Source organism: Pygocentrus nattereri, chromosome 20, assembly GCF_015220715.1.
Source record: "Pygocentrus nattereri isolate fPygNat1 chromosome 20, fPygNat1.pri, whole genome shotgun sequence".
Taxonomy (NCBI): Eukaryota; Metazoa; Chordata; class Actinopteri; order Characiformes; family Serrasalmidae; genus Pygocentrus; species Pygocentrus nattereri.
In genome coordinates, this window is record NC_051230.1 from 37,414,353 (window position 1) to 37,434,185 (window position 19,833).

The 19,833-nt window shown below is 46.1% G+C and overlaps 1 protein-coding gene and 1 long non-coding RNA gene across 2 annotated transcripts in view; both read right to left on the reverse strand.

Moving 5' to 3' along the window:
* Positions 1 to 19,833, reverse strand: part of nipbla (NIPBL cohesin loading factor a) — a 54,836-nt gene that overhangs the window by 27,288 nt on the left and 7,715 nt on the right. Inside the window, 13 exon segments of the mRNA XM_037531590.1 lie at positions 550 to 650; positions 941 to 1,030; positions 1,136 to 1,207; positions 7,777 to 7,941; positions 8,133 to 8,309; positions 14,435 to 14,467; positions 14,470 to 14,991; positions 15,102 to 15,450; positions 16,175 to 16,230; positions 17,403 to 17,557; positions 17,640 to 17,751; positions 18,030 to 18,166; positions 19,385 to 19,550. Of these exon segments, the coding sequence (XP_037387487.1) occupies positions 550 to 650; positions 941 to 1,030; positions 1,136 to 1,207; positions 7,777 to 7,941; positions 8,133 to 8,309; positions 14,435 to 14,467; positions 14,470 to 14,991; positions 15,102 to 15,450; positions 16,175 to 16,230; positions 17,403 to 17,557; positions 17,640 to 17,751; positions 18,030 to 18,166; positions 19,385 to 19,550 (2,135 nt within the window).
* Positions 9,371 to 11,983, reverse strand: LOC119261821. Its single transcript, XR_005129211.1, has 3 exons — positions 11,798 to 11,983; positions 9,947 to 10,070; positions 9,371 to 9,830 (listed from the first exon to the last, which is right to left on the reverse strand). It is a non-coding gene; the product is annotated as an uncharacterized LOC119261821 (long non-coding RNA).

Sequence of the window (19,833 nt, forward strand, 5' to 3'; positions counted from 1 at the left end):
TCACGATCCAGACAATCCCCACTGTCACAGCGCAAAGCCCCTGACTCACAATCCAGACAAACTCCATTGTCACAATGCAAAATTGCCAACTTACAGCCCAGTCAAACTCCACTGTCACAGCGCAAAGTCCTGATTCACAGGCCAGGCAAAGCCCACTGTCACAGTGCAAAGTCCCCGACTCATGATCCAGACAATCCCCACCGTCACAATGCAAAATCCCCGACTTACAGCCCAGTCAAACTCCACCGTCACAGTGCAAAGTCCCTGACTCACGGCCCAGACAATCTCCCATCACAACGCAAAGTCGCCGACTCATGGCCCAGTCTCACGGCCTCCACCGTAACAATGCAAATCCACAATTCACAAAAAAGACCAAACTGCACAAATCACACAGCTTTGAGTGAGTAAGTGTCCTATTCTGTTCGAAGTTTGGGGAATGTGTGGAATTGACTGTGTGGTAACTCGCTCTGTGAAACTGTTGTAGCAGCCAGAAATCGGACTAAAAATCATGGCAATATTCCATTAATTCATTTCAGTGTTGTATCTCACCCTGTCTGAGATGCCCATGGCCTTGATCTTCGCTGACTCACTGCTCAGCTCACTCAGCTGGTGTTTCCCCAACAACAGCTCCTGAGGAATCTCATCATCATCTACACATATACACACAAACACACACAGTTACACAAAGTGTCTGAATTATGGACATAATTTTCTCTCTTAGATTATAATCTTTAATTTCAACAGCATTTCGTTACGTGATCAATCTGATTTAAAATTACTTTTAAAAATACACACTGAAAACACAAATGTAACTGGAAGTGCTATTTACACAGTAGTTAAATACAAACATTAAAGTCACACGCAAACAAACACATTCATTAACAAACAAGCACTACGAAGGCTGTGGGAAATGCACACAATAACGCAGGTGTTTGTTTACCCTGAGCGGTGAAGTCCACGTCCTCCAGGTTCTCTAATATGCTGTCTATGCTGGCGCAGAACCTTTTGAAGGTGGAGGAGTCCATCATTTCTGCATGAACACACACAGACACACATACCCAGGTGGTGAGCCTCGACCGGTACAGTGACAGAGCAACACAGGAAGTGGATTGTGTGTAAAGGGGTGGCGCTTTACCCTCAGCTGTGAGTTTGGGCTCATACGCTTTCCTCTTCTTCTCCTTCTCCTTCTTCCTCAGACTTTGCGCCACTGCAGCACAACAGACAACGGTCAAACATGACTACACTACACACAACCCACCCGCCTTAATAAACACCACTTCATACAAAAAACAAATACGTTAAAAAATATAGCCGCAAGCGGCGATGAGCGGGTTCAAGCACGTACAAGCAGTACCAGCCCCTCAGCAGTTTAGCCCATCAGGCGTAAAAAGGCCTCAAGCTGTTTGAATCTTGTTGAGAGGCCGAGCGAATAGAACCGAAATGATGTCAATTCATCAAAAGGCCTTCAGTTTGCATAAACAGCAAGCAGAGGTCTTTACTAACATTATGAGTTTCCATTCATATGTACTGAGCTGGACTGGACTGGTTCAGTATTTAACCCATTGACTTGATGTAGGCCATAGTGAGGCCTAATGCAGTCACAATGGGCCCTTTAGGTGTAGAGCAGCTCAGTGAAACTGGGTCAGAATCAGTCAAAAGGCCTCAATATGATATCAGTATTGATCAAGGACTAAAATCATAGACGTTCACCAGGTTTTGGTCAGAATGACCTTTTGACCTTTGTATAATAAGCCTTTGTCTAGTGAAATCTTTGAACAAATAAGGCAAAATAGCAGACAAGCAGTACAATTTTTGACATAACATGCAATTAGAAAGTTGTTCAGCTGAGTGAGCTGAGTCATATGGCACCAATTGTTTGTTGATCAACCTTGTAATAACATTGTAATAACAATTTAATTGATTTTGAAGTGTTTTTGAGTGCTGAAGTGCCTCCTAAAGGCCAATCGGGACAAAAAGTTGCATGCCCCCTTAGAGTCTCAGTCTGGAATGATGCTTAAAGTTGGGAGGTGATCTGGCCAGTGGTCTTTGAGTTACAGTAAATCAAGTTAGAAATGTCATGACTGCAGTAATTAGGTGACTGATCCACATGACCCTGAGTCGAAAAGTCAAAATTCTTTTGATAATTCTTTACCTAGAGAGGCCCCAGAATCAGCCTAGACCAAATTTGAAAAGTTTGGATCAAAATCCAGAGACTAGTTTGAAAAAGAGCATTTTCAAACAGGTTTCGACTACTAAAAAACTATGCACTTTTTAAATAAACATGTATAGGCCAAATTGTTTGCCATGATGCGCTTAATGTGAATATAGGTGAAATTTGTAATTATATTGTAATAACATGTAATAAAATTAGAATTTCTTGAATAGCGCCACCCAGTGGCCAAATATTTTGAAACTTTGTAGATTATTAGAAAAAGGTGAGATATAGATACCTGTAAAGTTTCATGATCATCAGTCAATGGTAAGCCTGTCAAAAGGCCTGCTGAATGCTTATTGGCCGATGGCGGGCGCAAATTTTGACATATCCAATTGTCCTTAAAATATGATGTGTATTGTCGCCATAGGATGCTGGTAGCAAAGTTTCAGCTTGATGGGATGTACAGATGCTGAGAAAATGCCCTGTTTTTATTGCTCCGCCCCCTAATTACATATGCACATAAAAATTAAATGGCTAGCTCAGAATGATCTCGGAACATGGCCTGTCAAGTTTGAAATTTTTTGGCTGAACGATTCTTGAGTTACAGATTTTTCAATTAATTTGAATTTATCCAGACGTGTTCATTTGCATATGGCAGCCAAGTTGTATGGAAAACTCAAAATATTTTTGATAATTTTTGATGTGTAGGCTCTTCTGAATTTTTTGAGACCAAATACATGAGGATTGGGCGAAAATTGGCGGACTAGTTTGCAAAAGTAGGTTTTGCATATTTCGCAGTATTGTGAAAAATCTAAGTGGGCGGAGCTAAACGGTCCAAATAGGAAAGTGGTTTATTTGGACCCAAGGAACCTAGAAAAAAAATGTGCCATGTCTGGCAAAAATCTGGTTTAGGAGATACAGGCCCAAACGCGTTGATCTTCGCTATAGCGCCCCCTTGTGGCCGACTGGGCTGGTTTCTTGTGCCTGAGTAGCGGGAGGGACTACTACCAGTAGACCAAGTTTCAAGTCTGTAGGACTTACGGTTTGGGCTGTGCGTTCCGTTTCAGGGCAGAAAAAGAATAATAATAATAAGAAGAAGAAAAATCTTGACAAAAACAATAGAGGTCTTGCACTGCGTGCTTGAAACCTAAAGATATATGATCCACACAGTCGCTCTGACAGACTGTAATACACTACAGGAAGCGTAGGGGGCGATACGGCTTCTACTGTTTCATTTAAAAAGCTCTATAATGTTCATATGATCCACACAGTCGCTCTGACAGACTGTAATACACTACAGGAAGCGTAGGGGGCGATACGGCTTCTACTGTTTCATTTAAAAAGCTCTATAATGTTCATATGATCCACACAGTCGCTCTGACAGACTGTAATACACTACAGGAAGCGTAGGGGGCGATACGGCTTCTACTGTTTCATTTAAAAAGCTCTATAATGTTCATATGATCCACACAGTCGCTCTGACAGACTGTAATACACTACAGGAAGCGTAGGGGGCGATACGGCTTCTACTGTTTCATTTAAAAAGCTCTATAATGTTCATATGATCCACACAGACGCTCTGACAGACTGTAATACACTACAGGAAGCGTAGGGGGCGATACGGCTTCTACTGTTTCATTTAAAAAGCTCTATAATGTTCATATGATCCACACAGTCGCTCTGACAGACTGTAATACACTACAGGAAGCGTAGGGGGCGATACGGCTTCTACTGTTTCATTTAAAAAGCTCTATAATGTTCATATGATCCACACAGTCGCTCTGACAGACTGTAATACACTACAGGAAGCGTAGGGGGCGATACGGCTTCTACTGTTTCATTTAAAAAGCTCTATAACGTTCATATGATCCACACAGTCGCTCTGACAGACTGTAATACACTACAGGAAGCGTAGGGGGCGATACGGCTTCTACTGTTTCATTTAAAAAGCTCTATAACGTTCATATGATCCACACAGTCGCTCTGAAAGACTGTAATACACTACAGGAAGCGTAGGGGGCGATACGGCTTCTACTGTTTCATTTAAAAAGCTCTATAATGTTCATATGATCCACACAGTCGCTCTGACAGACTGTAATACACTACAGGAAGCGTAGGGGGCGATACGGCTTCTACTGTTTCATTTAAAAAGCTCTATAACGTTCATATGATCCACACAGTCGCTCTGACAGACTGTAATACACTACAGGAAGCGTAGGGGGCGATACGGCTTCTACTGTTTCATTTAAAAAGCTCTATAACGTTCATATGATCCACACAGTCGCTCTGACAGACTGTAATACACTACAGGAAGCGTAGGGGGCGATACGGCTTCTACTGTTTCATTTAAAAAGCTCTATAACGTTCATATGATCCACACAGTCGCTCTGACAGACTGTAATACACTACAGGAAGCGTAGGGGCGATACGGCTTCTACTGTTTCATTTAAAAAGCTCTATAACGTTCATTTGATCCACACAGTCGCCCTGACAGACTGTAATACACTACAGGAAGCGTAGGGGGCGATACGGCTTCTACTGTTTCATTTAAAAAGCTCTATAACGTTCATATGATCCACACAGTCGCTCTGACAGACTGTAATACACTACAGGAAGCGTAGGGGGCGATACGGCTTCTACTGTTTCATTTAAAAAGCTCTATAACGTTCATATGATCCACACAGTCGCTCTGACAGACTGTAATACACTACAGGAAGCGTAGGGGGCGATACGGCTTCTACTGTTTCATTTAAAAAGCTCTATAATGTTCATATGATCCACACAGTCGCTCTGACAGACTGTAATACACTACAGGAAGCGTAGGGGGCGATACGGCTTCTACTGTTTCATTTAAAAAGCTCTATAATGTTCATATGATCCACACAGTCGCTCTGACAGACTGTAATACACTACAGGAAGCGTAGGGGGCGATACGGCTTCTACTGTTTCATTTAAAAAGCTCTATAATGTTCATATGATCCACACAGTCGCTCTGACAGACTGTAATACACTACAGGAAGCGTAGGGGGCGATACGGCTTCTACTGTTTCATTTAAAAAGCTCTATAATGTTCATATGATCCACACAGTCGCTCTGACAGACTGTAATACACTACAGGAAGCGTAGGGGGCGATACGGCTTCTACTGTTTCGTTTAAAAAGCTCTATAACGTTCATATGATCCACACAGTCGCTCTGACAGACTGTAATACACTACAGGAAGCGTAGGGGGCGATACGGCTTCTACTGTTTCATTTAAAAAGCTCTATAACGTTCATATGATCCACGCAGTCGCTCTGACAGACTGTAATACACTACAGGAAGCGTAGGGGGCGATACGGCTTCTACTGTTTCGTTTAAAAAGCTCTATAACGTTCATATGATCCACACAGTCGCTCTGACAGACTGTAATACACTACAGGAAGCGTAGGGGGCGATACGGCTTCTACTGTTTCGTTTAAAAAGCTCTATAACGTTCATATGATCCACACAGTCGCTCTGACAGACCGTAATACACTACAGGAAGCGTAGGGGGCGATACGGCTTCTACTGTTTCGTTTAAAAAGCTCTATAACGTTCATATGATCCACACAGTCGCTCTGACAGACTGTAATACACTACAGGAAGCATAGGGGGCGATACGGCTTCTACTGTTTCATTTAAAAAGCTCTATAACGTTCATTTGATCCACACAGTCGCCCTGACAGACTGTAATACACGACAGGAAGCGTAGGGGGCGATACGGCTTCTACTGTTTCATTTAAAAAGCTCTATAACGTTCATATGATCCACACAGTCGCTCTGACAGACTGTAATACACTACAGGAAGCGTAGGGGGCGATACGGCTTCTACTGTTTCATTTAAAAAGCTCTATAACGTTCATATGATCCACACAGTCGCTCTGACAGACTGTAATACACTACAGGAAGCGTAGGGGGCGATACGGCTTCTACTGTTTCATTTAAAAAGCTCTATAACGTTCATATGATCCACACAGTCGCTCTGACAGACTGTAATACACTACAGGAAGCGTAGGGGGCGATACGGCTTCTACTGTTTCATTTAAAAAGCTCTATAACGTTCATATGATCCACACAGTCGCTCTGACAGACTGTAATACACTACAGGAAGCGTAGGGGGCGATACGGCTTCTACTGTTTCATTTAAAAAGCTCTATAACGTTCATATGATCCACACAGTCGCTCTGACAGACTGTAATACACTACAGGAAGCGTAGGGGGCGATACGGCTTCTACTGTTTCATTTAAAAAGCTCTATAACGTTCATATGATCCACACAGTCGCTCTGACAGACTGTAATACACTACAGGAAGCGTAGGGGGCGATACGGCTTCTACTGTTTCATTTAAAAAGCTCTATAACGTTCATATGATCCACACAGTCGCTCTGACAGACTGTAATACACTACAGGAAGCGTAGGGGCGATACGGCTTCTACTGTTTCATTTAAAAAGCTCTATAATGTTCATATGATCCACACAGTCGCTCTGACGGACTGTAATACACTACAGGAAGCGTAGGGGGCGATACGGCTTCTACTGTTTCATTTAAAAAGCTCTATAATGTTCATATGATCCACACAGTCGCTCTGACAGACTGTAATACACTACAGGAAGCGTAGGGGGCGATACGGCTTCTACTGCTTCATTTAAAAAGCTCTATAATGTTCATATGATCCACACAGTCGCTCTGACAGACTGTAATACACTACAGGAAGCGTAGGGGGCGATACGGCTTCTACTGTTTCATTTAAAAAGCTCTATAACGTTCATATGATCCACACAGTCGCTCTGACAGACTGTAATACACTACAGGAAGCGTAGGGGGCGATACGGCTTCTACTGTTTCATTTAAAAAGCTCTATAACGTTCATATGATCCACACAGTCGCTCTGACAGACTGTAATACACTACAGGAAGCGTAGGGGGCGATACGGCTTCTACTGTTTCATTTAAAAAGCTCTATAACGTTCATATGATCCACACAGTCGCTCTGACAGACTGTAATACACTACAGGAAGCATAGGGGGCGATACGGCTTCTACTGTTTCATTTAAAAAGCTCTATAACGTTCATATGATCCACACAGTCGCTCTGACAGACTGTAATACACTACAGGAAGCGTAGGGAGCGATACGGCTTCTACTGTTTCATTTAAAAAGCTCTATAATGTTCATATGATCCACACAGTCGCTCTGACAGACTGTAATACACTACAGGAAGCGTAGGGAGCGATACGGCTTCTACTGTTTCATTTAAAAAGCTCTATACTGTTCATATGATCCACACAGTCGCTCTGACAGACTGTAATACACTACAGGAAGCGTAGGGGGCGATACGGCTTCTACTGTTTCATTTAAAAAGCTCTATAATGTTCATATGATCCACACAGTCGCTCTGACAGACTGTACTACACTACAGGAAGCGTAGGGGGCGATACGGCTTCTACTGTTTCATTTAAAAAGCTCTATAATGTTCATATGATCCACACAGTCGCTCTGACAGTCTGTAATACACTACAGGAAGCGTAGGGGGCGATACGGCTTCTACTGTTTCATTTAAAAAGCTGTGATAAACTGATTGGTGTTGCGATTGTGTCTAACCGTCACTGAGGCTGGGCGGGGGTGAGTCTTCCTCAGAGTCGTCATAGCGAGCGCCTCTCCCCCTGCGGCTATCGTGGACTCGCCGATGGTCTCCGGAACTCCGCCTATCTCGCTCTTCGAACTCCCACGTTCGGTCACGATCCTTCTTTTGCCGCTTACGTGTCGCTGGAACACAAACACATCCCATTTACTGTTAACACGCAGCAGAGCAATGTAGAGAGCCCATTCTCTAAAACCTTAAATAGCATGGTTATCACAAAGTCCCATAACCACACCCCCAACCCACGCCCCTCCATTTCTACTTTCATTCCTGAATCCAGTCTCCACTCACGTTCTCCATCCTGTAAAATACTCACAGTCAGCGTTCCTCAGCTCCTCGTCGTCCGAGCTGTCCTCAGCGTACCGTGGCCGCTCGTTCGCCGTGCTGCGTTTGCGTTTATTCATCTTCACTCTCTCACACAGGGGCATGGTGGACTCAATCTCAGCCAGCAGCTCGGGGGGAAGGTCCTTCAGCACAGACGGGTCCACTCCACCTGCACAGCACACACAGGACCAGTACAGTTACAGCACAACACAATACAGTACTACTACAGACGGGTCCACTCCACCTGCACAGCACACACAGGACCAGTACAGTTACAGCACAACACAACACAGTACGACTACAGACGGGTCCACTCCACCTGCACAGCACACACAGGACCAGTACAGTTACAGCACAACACAATACAGTACTACTACAGACGGGTCCACTCCACCTGCACAGCACACACAGGACCAGTACAGTTACAGCACAACACAACACAGTACTACTACAGACGGGTCCACTCCACCTGCACAGCACACACAGGACCAGTACAGTTACAGCACAACACAACACAGTACGACTACAGACGGGTCCACTCCACCTGCACAGCACACACAGGACCAGTACAGTTACAGCACAACACAACACAGTACGACTACAGACGGGTCCACTCCACCTGCACAGCACACACAGGACCAGTACAGTTACAGCACAACACAACACAGTACTACTACAGACGGGTCCACTCCACCTGTACAGCACACACAGGACCAGTACAGTTACAGCACAACACAACACAGTACTACTACAGACGGGTCCACTCCACCTGTACAGCACACACAGAACCAGTACAGTTACAGCACAACACAATACAGTACTACTACAGACGGGTCCACTCCACCTGTACAGCACACACAGGACCAGTACAGTTACAGCACAACTACTGAACACACCCTCAGCTCTTACCGCCTGAACACACTCACTCACTCCCTGTACACAGCAGCTGGACCTAACAACAAACCTCGCAGCTCTGAGTTCAGACTGAACCCACGTCAGTCATCATAAACCTGTGTTAACATTAACACCCTAAAAATACACAAAGAGCTACTCCACACCGACACACTGACCTTACCAACTACAGAAACACCCTAAAAATACACAAACAGCTACTCCACACCGACACACTGACCTTACCAACTACAGAAACACCCTAAAAATACACAAACAGCTACTCCACACCAACACACTGACCTTACCAACTACAGAAACACCCTAAAAATACACAAACAGCTACTCCACACCAACACACTGACCTTACCAACTACAGAAACACCCTAAAAATACACAAATAGCTACTCCACACCGACACACTGAACTTACCAACTACAGAAACACCCTAAAAATACACAAACAGCTACTCCACACCGACACACTGACCTTACCAACTACAGAAACACCCTAAAAATACACAAACAGCTACTCCACACCGACACACTGACCTTAACAACTACAGAAACACCCTAAAAATACACAAACAGCTACTCCACACCGACACACTGACCTTACCAACTACAGAAACACCCTAAAAATACACAAACAGCTACTCCACACCGACACACTGACCTTACCAACTATAGAAACACCCTAAAAATACACAAACAGCTACTCCACACCGACACACTGACCTTACCAACTACAGAAACACCCTAAAAATACACAAACAGCTACTCCACACCGACACACTGACCTTACCAACTACATTAACACCCTGAAAATACACAAACAGCTACTCCACACCAACACACTGACCTTACCAACTACAGAAACACCCTAAAAATACACAAACAGCTACTCCACACCGACCTTACCAACTACAGAAACACCCTAAAAATACACAAACAGCTACTCCACACCGACACACTGACCTTACCAACTACAGAAACACCCTAAAAATACACAAACAGCTACTCCACACCAACACACTGACCTTACCAACTACATTAACACCCTAAAAATACACAAACAGCTACTCCACACCGACACACTGACCTTACCAACTACAGAAACACCCTAAAAATACACAAACAGCTACTCCACACCGACACACTGACCTTAACAACTACAGAAACACCCTAAAAATACACAAACAGCTACTCCACACCGACACACTGGCCTTACCAACTACAGAAACACCCTAAAAATACCCAAACAGCTACTCCACACCGACACACTGACCTTACCAACTACAGAAACACCCTAAAAATACACAAACAGCTACTCCACACCGACACACTGACCTTAACAACTACAGAAACACCCTAAAAATACACAAACAGCTACTCCACACCGACACACTGACCTTACCAACTACAGAAACACCCTAAAAATACACAAACAGCTACTCCACACCGACACACTGACCTTAACAACTACAGAAACACCCTAAAAATACACAAACAGCTACTCCACACCGACACACTGACCTTACCAACTACAGAAACACCCTAAAAATACACAAACAGCTACTCCACACCGACACACTGAACTTAACAACTACAGAAACACCCTAAAAATACACAAACAGCTACTCCACACCGACACACTGGCCTTACCAACTACAGAAACACCCTAAAAATACACAAACAGCTACTCCACACCGACACACTGACCTTACCAACTACAGAAACACCCTAAAAATACACAAAGAGCTACTCCACACCGACACACTGAACTTACCAACTACAGAAACACCCTAAAAATACACAAACAGCTACTCCACACCGACACACTGACCTTACCAACTACAGAAACACCCTAAAAATACACAAACAGCTACTCCACACCGACACACTGACCTTACCAACTACAGAAACACCCTAAAAATACACAAACAGCTACTCCACACCGACACACTGAACTTAACAACTACAGAAACACCCTAAAAATACACAAACAGCTACTCCACACCGACACACTGGCCTTACCAACTACAGAAACACCCTAAAAATACACAAACAGCTACTCCACACCGACACACTGGCCTTAACAACTACAGAAACACCCTAAAAATACACAAACAGCTACTCCACACCGACACACTGAACTTACCAACTACAGAAACACCCTAAAAATACACAAACAGCTACTCCACACCGACACACTGACCTTACCAACTACAGAAACACCCTAAAAATACACAAACAGCTACTCCACACCGACACACTGACCTTACCAACTACAGAAACACCCTAAAAATACACAAACAGCTACTCCACACCGACACACTGACCTTACCAACTACAGAAACACCCTAAAAATACACAAACAGCTACTCCACACCGACACACTGACCTTAACAACTACAGAAACACCCTAAAATACACAAACAGCTACTCCACACCGACACACTGGCCTTACCAACTACAGAAACACCCTAAAAATACACAAACAGCTACTCCACACCGACACACTGGCCTTACCAACTACAGAAACACCCTAAAAATACACAAACAGCTACTCCACACCGACACACTGACCTTACCAACTACAGAAACACCCTAAAAATACACAAACAGCTACTCCACACCGACACACTGACCTTACCAACTACAGAAACACCCTAAAAATACACAAACAGCTACTCCACACCGACACACTGACCTTACCAACTACAGAAACACCCTAAAAATACACAAATAGCTACTCCACACCGACCTTACCAACTACAGAAACACCCTAAAAATACACAAACAGCTACTCCACACCGACACACTGACCTTACCAACTACATTAACACCCTAAAAATACACAAACAGCTACTCCACACCGACACACTGAACTTACCAACTACAGAAACACCCTAAAAATACACAAACAGCTAATCCACACCGACACACTGACCTTACCAACTACAGAAACACCCTAAAAATACACAAACAGCTACTCCACACCGACACACTGACCTTACCAACTACAGAAACACCCTAAAAATACACAAATAGCTACTCCACACCGACACACTGACCTTACCAACTACAGAAACACCCTAAAAATACACAAACAGCTACTCCACACCGACACACTGACCTTAACAACTACAGAAACACCCTAAAAATACACAAACAGCTACTCCACACCGACACACTGACCTTACCAACTACAGAAACACCCTAAAAATACACAAACAGCTACTCCACACCGACACACTGACCTTACCAACTACAGAAACACCCTAAAAATACACAAACAGCTACTCCACACCGACACACTGACCTTAACAACTACAGAAACACCCTAAAAATACACAAACAGCTACTCCACACCGACACACTGGCCTTACCAACTACAGAAACACCCTAAAAATACACAAACAGCTACTCCACACCGACACACTGGCCTTAACAACTACAGAAACACCCTAAAAATACCCAAACAGCTACTCCACACCGACACACTGACCTTACCAACTACAGAAACACCCTAAAAATACACAAACAGCTACTCCACACCGACACACTGACCTTACCAACTACAGAAACACCCTAAAAATACACAAACAGCTACTCCACACCGACACACTGACCTTACCAACTACAGAAACACCCTAAAAATACACAAACAGCTACTCCACACCGACACACTGACCTTACCAACTACAGAAACACCCTAAAAATACACAAATAGCTACTCCACACCGACCTTACCAACTACAGAAACACCCTAAAAATACACAAACAGCTACTCCACACCGACACACTGACCTTACCAACTACATTAACACCCTAAAAATACACAAACAGCTACTCCACACCGACACACTGAACTTACCAACTACAGAAACACCCTAAAAATACACAAACAGCTACTCCACACCGACACACTGACCTTACCAACTACAGAAACACCCTAAAAATACACAAACAGCTACTCCACACCGACACACTGACCTTACCAACTACAGAAACACCCTAAAAATACACAAACAGCTACTCCACACCAACACACTGACCTTACCAACTACAGAAACACCCTAAAAATACACAAATAGCTACTCCACACCAACACACTGACCTTACCAACTACAGAAACACCCTAAAAATACACAAACAGCTACTCCACACCGACACACTGACCTTACCAACTACAGAAACACCCTAAAAATACACAAACAGCTACTCCACACCGACACACTGACCTTAACAACTACAGAAACACCCTAAAAATACACAAACAGCTACTCCACACCGACACACTGACCTTACCAACTACAGAAACACCCTAAAAATACACAAACAGCTACTCCACACCGACACACTGACCTTACCAACTACAGAAACACCCTAAAAATACACAAACAGCTACTCCACACCGACACACTGACCTTACCAACTACAGAAACACCCTAAAAATACACAAACAGCTACTCCACACCGACACACTGACCTTACCAACTACAGAAACACCCTAAAAATACACAAACAGCTACTCCACACCGACACACTGACCTTACCAACTACAGAAACACCCTAAAAATACACAAACAGCTACTCCACACCGACACACTGACCTTACCAACTACAGAAACACCCTAAAAATACACACACAGCTACTCCACACCGACACACTGACCTTACCAACTACAGAAACACCCTAAAAATACACAAACAGCTACTCCACACCGACCTTACCAACTACAGAAACACCCTAAAAATACACACACAGCTACTCTACACCAACACACTGACCTTAACAACTACAGAAACACCCTAAAAATACACAAACAGCTACTCCACACCAACACACTAACCTTAACAACGCTGATCAGCCTTAGCCGTTCTGGTCAGTCTGTCTACGTTGATCAGTCTGAGTTGTACTGCTCAGACTGTACACCCTGATCAGTCCAGGCTGTTCTGGTCAGTCTGTCTACGCTGATCAGCCTTAGCCGTTCTGGTCAGTCTGTCTACGCTGATCAGCCTTAGCCGTTCTGGTCAGTCTGTCTACAGTGATCAGTCTGAGATGTGTTGCATAGTCTGTAAAACTGATCACTCTGAGACGTACTGGTCACTGTGGGCTCTTCTGATCATTCTGCCTGCACCGAATAGTCAGGGTTGTTCTGGTCAGTCTGTCTACGCTGATCAGTCTGAGGTGTTTTGGTCAGACTGTCCCCGCTGATCAGTCTTGTCTGTTCTGAGAATTCTGCCTCTGCTAAGCAATGTGGGCTGTTCTAGTCAGACTGTCTACACTGATCAGTCGGAGCTCTTCTGGTCTATGTTGATCAGTCTGGGTTGTCCTGGTCAGTCTGGTTGGTCTGTCTGTGCTGTTCCATTCAGTTGTTCTGGTTGGTTCTCCTACCTTTTCCATATCTCCCAGCAGTCAGTCTGTTTTGGATGCTTTGGCGCGGGACTCCCTCTCCCTGATCAGTCGCTCAACCTCATCCCGAGACAGTTTCTGCAGGACCACCACGGGTTTCACGCTCTTCTTCGGCTCAGGCTCTGCCTCCAGCCGTTCCAGACACACACGTGGTTGCTTCCATCCCAGGGGCAAGCCCACTGCTTCCCCTGGTCCCGCTCCCTCTGGCTCCTTAAAGCCAGAGCTCTCCCCGAGCCCGTACGCAGGCAGCTCGCCAGGTTTGCTGTTGTCCCCATCATCATGGCGACCCTCAGGTCTGTGCTTCTGCCGCGGGGCGTCTGCTTGCCTATCATCATGGCGACTGCCACGCTGGAGCGGTTTGGGGGTCACGCCCTCCTGAGGCTCCTGTGGCCAGTGGCGTGACCCACAGCCGTCTTCAGCCCCGCCCACAGCGCCGCCCTCTGCAAGGGCTAATCGGTTACCCATAGCAACACCCCCACACCCCCCTGCACCGGGCTCCTGGGGGTGGGAGTCCTGCTTCCGCTTCTTAAGGGGCTTGTCTATAGAGAAATGCACCACGAAATCGAACTGCTTGGCTTAGCAAAATCATTTTCATGATTACGATTAATACAGAAATTTACTTTTTTCATTATATTTAAAAAGCACTGACCTTTGTCCTGCACCTCTTTAGCGGTGCGGTCAGTTTCCATGGCTGCCTCACTCTCCATCCTCTCAATGGCGGCGAGGGCCTCCACCAGCTCCCCCTCAGGGTCAGAGCCTGTGAAAACTCCGCCCAGCTCTGCATCCACTGCTGCCCGCGACCGCGCCTCCCGCATCTTACCACCATCCGCACCCGGGGAACCCACCATATGATACACACCCCCTTTCTCTCCATCACCTCCCTTCAGACCCTGCCCCTTCTCCACCGAGCCCAGCAGGAGCTCCGCCTCCTGCGGGGGCGTGTAGGGCGGGGACGATTGCAGCAGGGCGGGAGCTCCTGAAAAACTCCTCATTGAGTCCTGATGGAGAGAGTTTAACATTCACTCTACAGACCAAAGCAGAATATTTCATTTAAAATAAACGGGTTTAGATCGTCTGCCCACAATCGCACCGGAGATCCGTTTGCATCAAAGCTGCGTACAATCAAACCAGAACGTCAAACGGGCACATGTTAATTTCACAAACTATCGTTCTATCATTTATAACTTTATCTTTGGAGTATCTGTGCAATCAAACTCATGTCTAGAAAGAGGGTGTGGAAATTAGAACATGAATGTTTAATAACCAGACAAATCGCTTCATTTGCAGGTAACCAGGACTTTATCAACAGCATCTAGAACCTCAGTAACGGGAATAAAATCAGAAAATGAGAACAGCACTGCTGGTCTGGGCTCATGGCAATCCAGTACACTGGCACTGGCTCACGAGCTGCTGAATGCTGTCATTTAATGGGCTCTCTACCAAACATCTGAACGAACGTGGGCGTGTCTCATGTAAATTATATGTAAATGAGGTGCTGGTGATTTCACTCAAATCTCCTCTCGTTTCCACGTCACTCTTTTTTTACTCAGCTTTGATGAATAAGGGCCAAGTTTATCTTCAACTCACAGAATCATGACATTCTGAATGTTAACGTTACTATTTACTCTCATTATTCTGCATCAATAAGTGGGTGTAACTCCTGCGTAACTTTTGCTGCTGTTTCTGTCCAAAGCAATAGAAATGAAGTTCAGCGGTCAGTACCTTACTGTCCAGGGGATTCCTCATGCCACCAGGAATCATGGGACTCGCTACAGAACCTGGAGAAAAGGCAAGATGTGGGAGTGAGTCAGAGGAAAACAGAGACTCTGGGCTCTCTGAGCTGCTGACCAGTGACCAATTATAACGACTTCCCGTTACCCGTCACATCAGTATCATAGCTCCAGAGCTCAGATTCTGCTAACGATGGGGAAAAGCACGTTAAGACGTGTGAAGCTTAGTTCACACTTTACACCAAAGCCCTTAGCACGATGTTAAAATCTGGGGGATGCAGCCAGCGCTAGGACTGGACAATCTATTTTGTTCATCAGTAGGCTGGACCACCAGCTCCCCCTCAGGGTCAGAGCCTGTGAAAACTCCGCCCAGCTCTGCATCCACTGCTGCCCGCGACCGCGCCTCCCGCATCTTACCACCATCCGCACCCGGGGAACCCACCATATCATACACACCCCCTTTCTCTCCATCACCTCCATCAGTAGGCTGGACGCCGCTGCCTCCTGCTGTCAGATTTGAGTACTGCATTTGCACAACTGAACCGACAGGTGTCTCCAGCTTTTTGCGTAGTTTGGAGTGAAAAATCATTCCAGCGTACTTCACTGTTAGCAGATCTGAGAGCTAAAGCTGAGGAACTGAACTTCAGACACGGAACACGTCTCGTCTGATCATCTCCATCATAATTAGGGCGTTTAAAAGATGAGTAATCAGTCGGTCAATGTCAGCGTGTGAGTGATCAGGGATGCAAGTTAATGAGGCAGATAAGGTGAGGAGGGGTCAGAGCATCATTACACACACCTCACGAAGATAGACAGCCAGTCAGCTCTGACCACACACAGACCGCTTCATTAGTCATGATAATTTAACAGGCCCTCGGCGTCACTGCTCCCCCGCCCGCCCGTCACTGCACCCCCGCCCGCCCGTCACTGCTCCCCCGCCCGCCCGTCACTGCACCCCCGCCCGCCCGTCACTGCACCCCCGCCCGCCCGTCACTGCACCCCCGCCCGCCCGTCACTGCACCCCCGCCAGTCACTACATCCCCGCCGACCACTACATCTTGCCGACCACAATATCCTGTCGACGCTACATCCCCGCCAGTCAATGAGTAATTAAATAATCTGAAACAGAGACTAAACGCTGGCGCTCCTCGTTTCTCTACTGCGCCACTGGAGTCAGAGGAGAGCTCTAATTTTACTGGAACGTGGTGTTCGGTGCGCACCTTGCTGCAGGTGTTGAGGCTGGCTGTAGGCAGGAGGGTGGGGGTACTGCCTGTACCCAGTGACGGGGCTCTGAGGTGTGTAAGGGCTCGGCACCGGACTCGTCTGCTGAGAGAGGAAATGGCCACCGGACCCCGTCTGACCTGCGACAAACCGCCTACGACACAAACACACACAGAGTCAGCACATGAGCTCTGGGGTCCTGATCAGCACAGACGGACGGACAGAGGGGTCCTCACCCAGATGGGCTGTGGGTCACCGAGCCCTGCTGGTAGTTGTTGGAGGCCGGGCTACCCTGCATGGCGTTATGGGTCACCTTGAAGGGTGGTGCCAACTGCTGCTGCGCTAAACCTGAAAAAACACAAACACAAAGTCAAACAAATCAGAAACATCACCATAACTTAAGACGATACACCACAAGGCAGAACACGCCATGTCTGCCAACCAGTAAATCTGTGATGCAGAACTGACCATCCAACATCAGTATCTGAACTCACTAATGCTCAATAAAATCCTCACAGACATGGTCAACGCCCTCAGAAGAGCAGAGGCTGTTACTGCAGTACAGGCTCCCTGTTAACACCCTTTATTACAGATGAAGCTCAGGAGAAGCAGGTCTGCAGTCTCACCAGTCTGCGTGCCGTACTGAGGCGTGGGCGGTGCACTCTTTGCCCTGAAGATGCTGGGGTTCCTGGAGAGCAGCAGCTGCAGCAGAACCGGAACATCTCCCTCCAACTCATCAGTGCTCAGACTGTCCTTCAGCTCTCTGAGGGAGAACAGAGAGAGCAAAGTCGCACACTGTCTCAGAGCATTGTTAGCAGTGGGGAGGAGTCAGAGTCCGACTCTTCATGACACTCCGACAGGTCTGAATACTCAGCCCCTCAGTCTGAGAGCAGGCCGGACGTTCAGGCCTCGCCCTCCGCTTCCTCATGAATCTTTAACTCAGCGCCCTCAAAAACGCCCCCCTGAAACCAGGCACTGCCACGCCGCTGTGTTAGCATTAGCATCATCAGTACTCACATGTGTTCAGTAGAGCCCTGTGTGAGTGTTAGCATTAGCATCATCAGTACTCACATGTGTTCAGTAGAGCCCTGTGTGAGTGTTAGCATTAGCATCATCAGTACTCACATGTGTTCAGTACAGACCTGTGTGAGTGTTAGCATTAGCATCATCAGTACTCACATGTGTTCAGTACAGACCTGTGTGAGTGTTAGCATTAGCATCATCCGTACTCACATGTGTTCAGTACAGACCTGTGTGAGTGTTAGCATTAGCATCATCCGTACTCACGTGTTCAGTACAGACCTGTGTGAGTGTTAGCATTAGCATCATCAGTACTCACATGTGTTCAGTACAGACCTGTGTGAGTGTTAGCATTAGCATCATCAGTACTCACATGTGTTCAGTAGAGACCTGTGTGAGGTTTAGCATTAGCATCATCAGTACTCACATGTGTTCAGTAGAGACCTGTGTGAGGTTTAGCATTAGCATCATCAGTACTCACATGTGTTCAGTAGAGACCTGTGTGATTGTTAGCATTAGCATCATCCGTACTCACATGTGTTCAGTACAGACCTGTGTGAGTGTTAGCATTAGCATCATCCGTACTCACGTGTTCAGTACAGACCTGTGTGAGTGTTAGCATTAGCATCATCAGTACTCACGTGTTCAGTACAGACCTGTGTGAGTGTTAGCATTAGCATCATCCGTACTCACATGTGTTCAGTAGAGACCTGTGTGAGTGTTAGCATTAGCATCATCAGTACTCACATGTGATCAGTACAGCCCTGTGTGAGTGTTAGCATTAGCATCATCAGTACTCACATGTGATCAGTACAGCCCTGTGTGAGTGTTAGCATTAGCATCATCAGTACTCACATGTGATCAGTACAGCCCTGTGTGAGTGTTAGCATTAGCATCATCAGTACTCACGTGTTCAGTAGAGCCCTGTGTGAGTGTTAGCATTAGCATCATCAGTACTCACATGTGTTCAGTAGAGACCTGTGCTAATCCCCCGGCGAGTTGGGCAGCCAGCGCGTCGTCCCTGCAGGCCAGCAGTCGCTCCACCTCCTCCACCACCCGCACACTGTACAGCAGACTCTTAGTGGTGGTCCCCGGCAGGGGGGACGGCAGAGGCAGCTGGTTCAGCACTGCACACACACACACAAACACACACACACACACACACACACACACACACACACACACAGTTAACATGCCCATCAAACCACAGTGTGTATTCATGCAGACGGTGATGCGCTGAGCAGCCTGATGAGGACATTCTCCGCGTCCCTTTAGAAGAACTTCCAGAGTTCCAGAGAACAAACTGGTCGTCTAACGTCCTGTTAGTAGAGCTTTTAAAGTCCACTGTGTACTGCAGAGTTTATACACATCTAAACCTCACAGGCTAAACCTGCCTGAATAAACCTCACA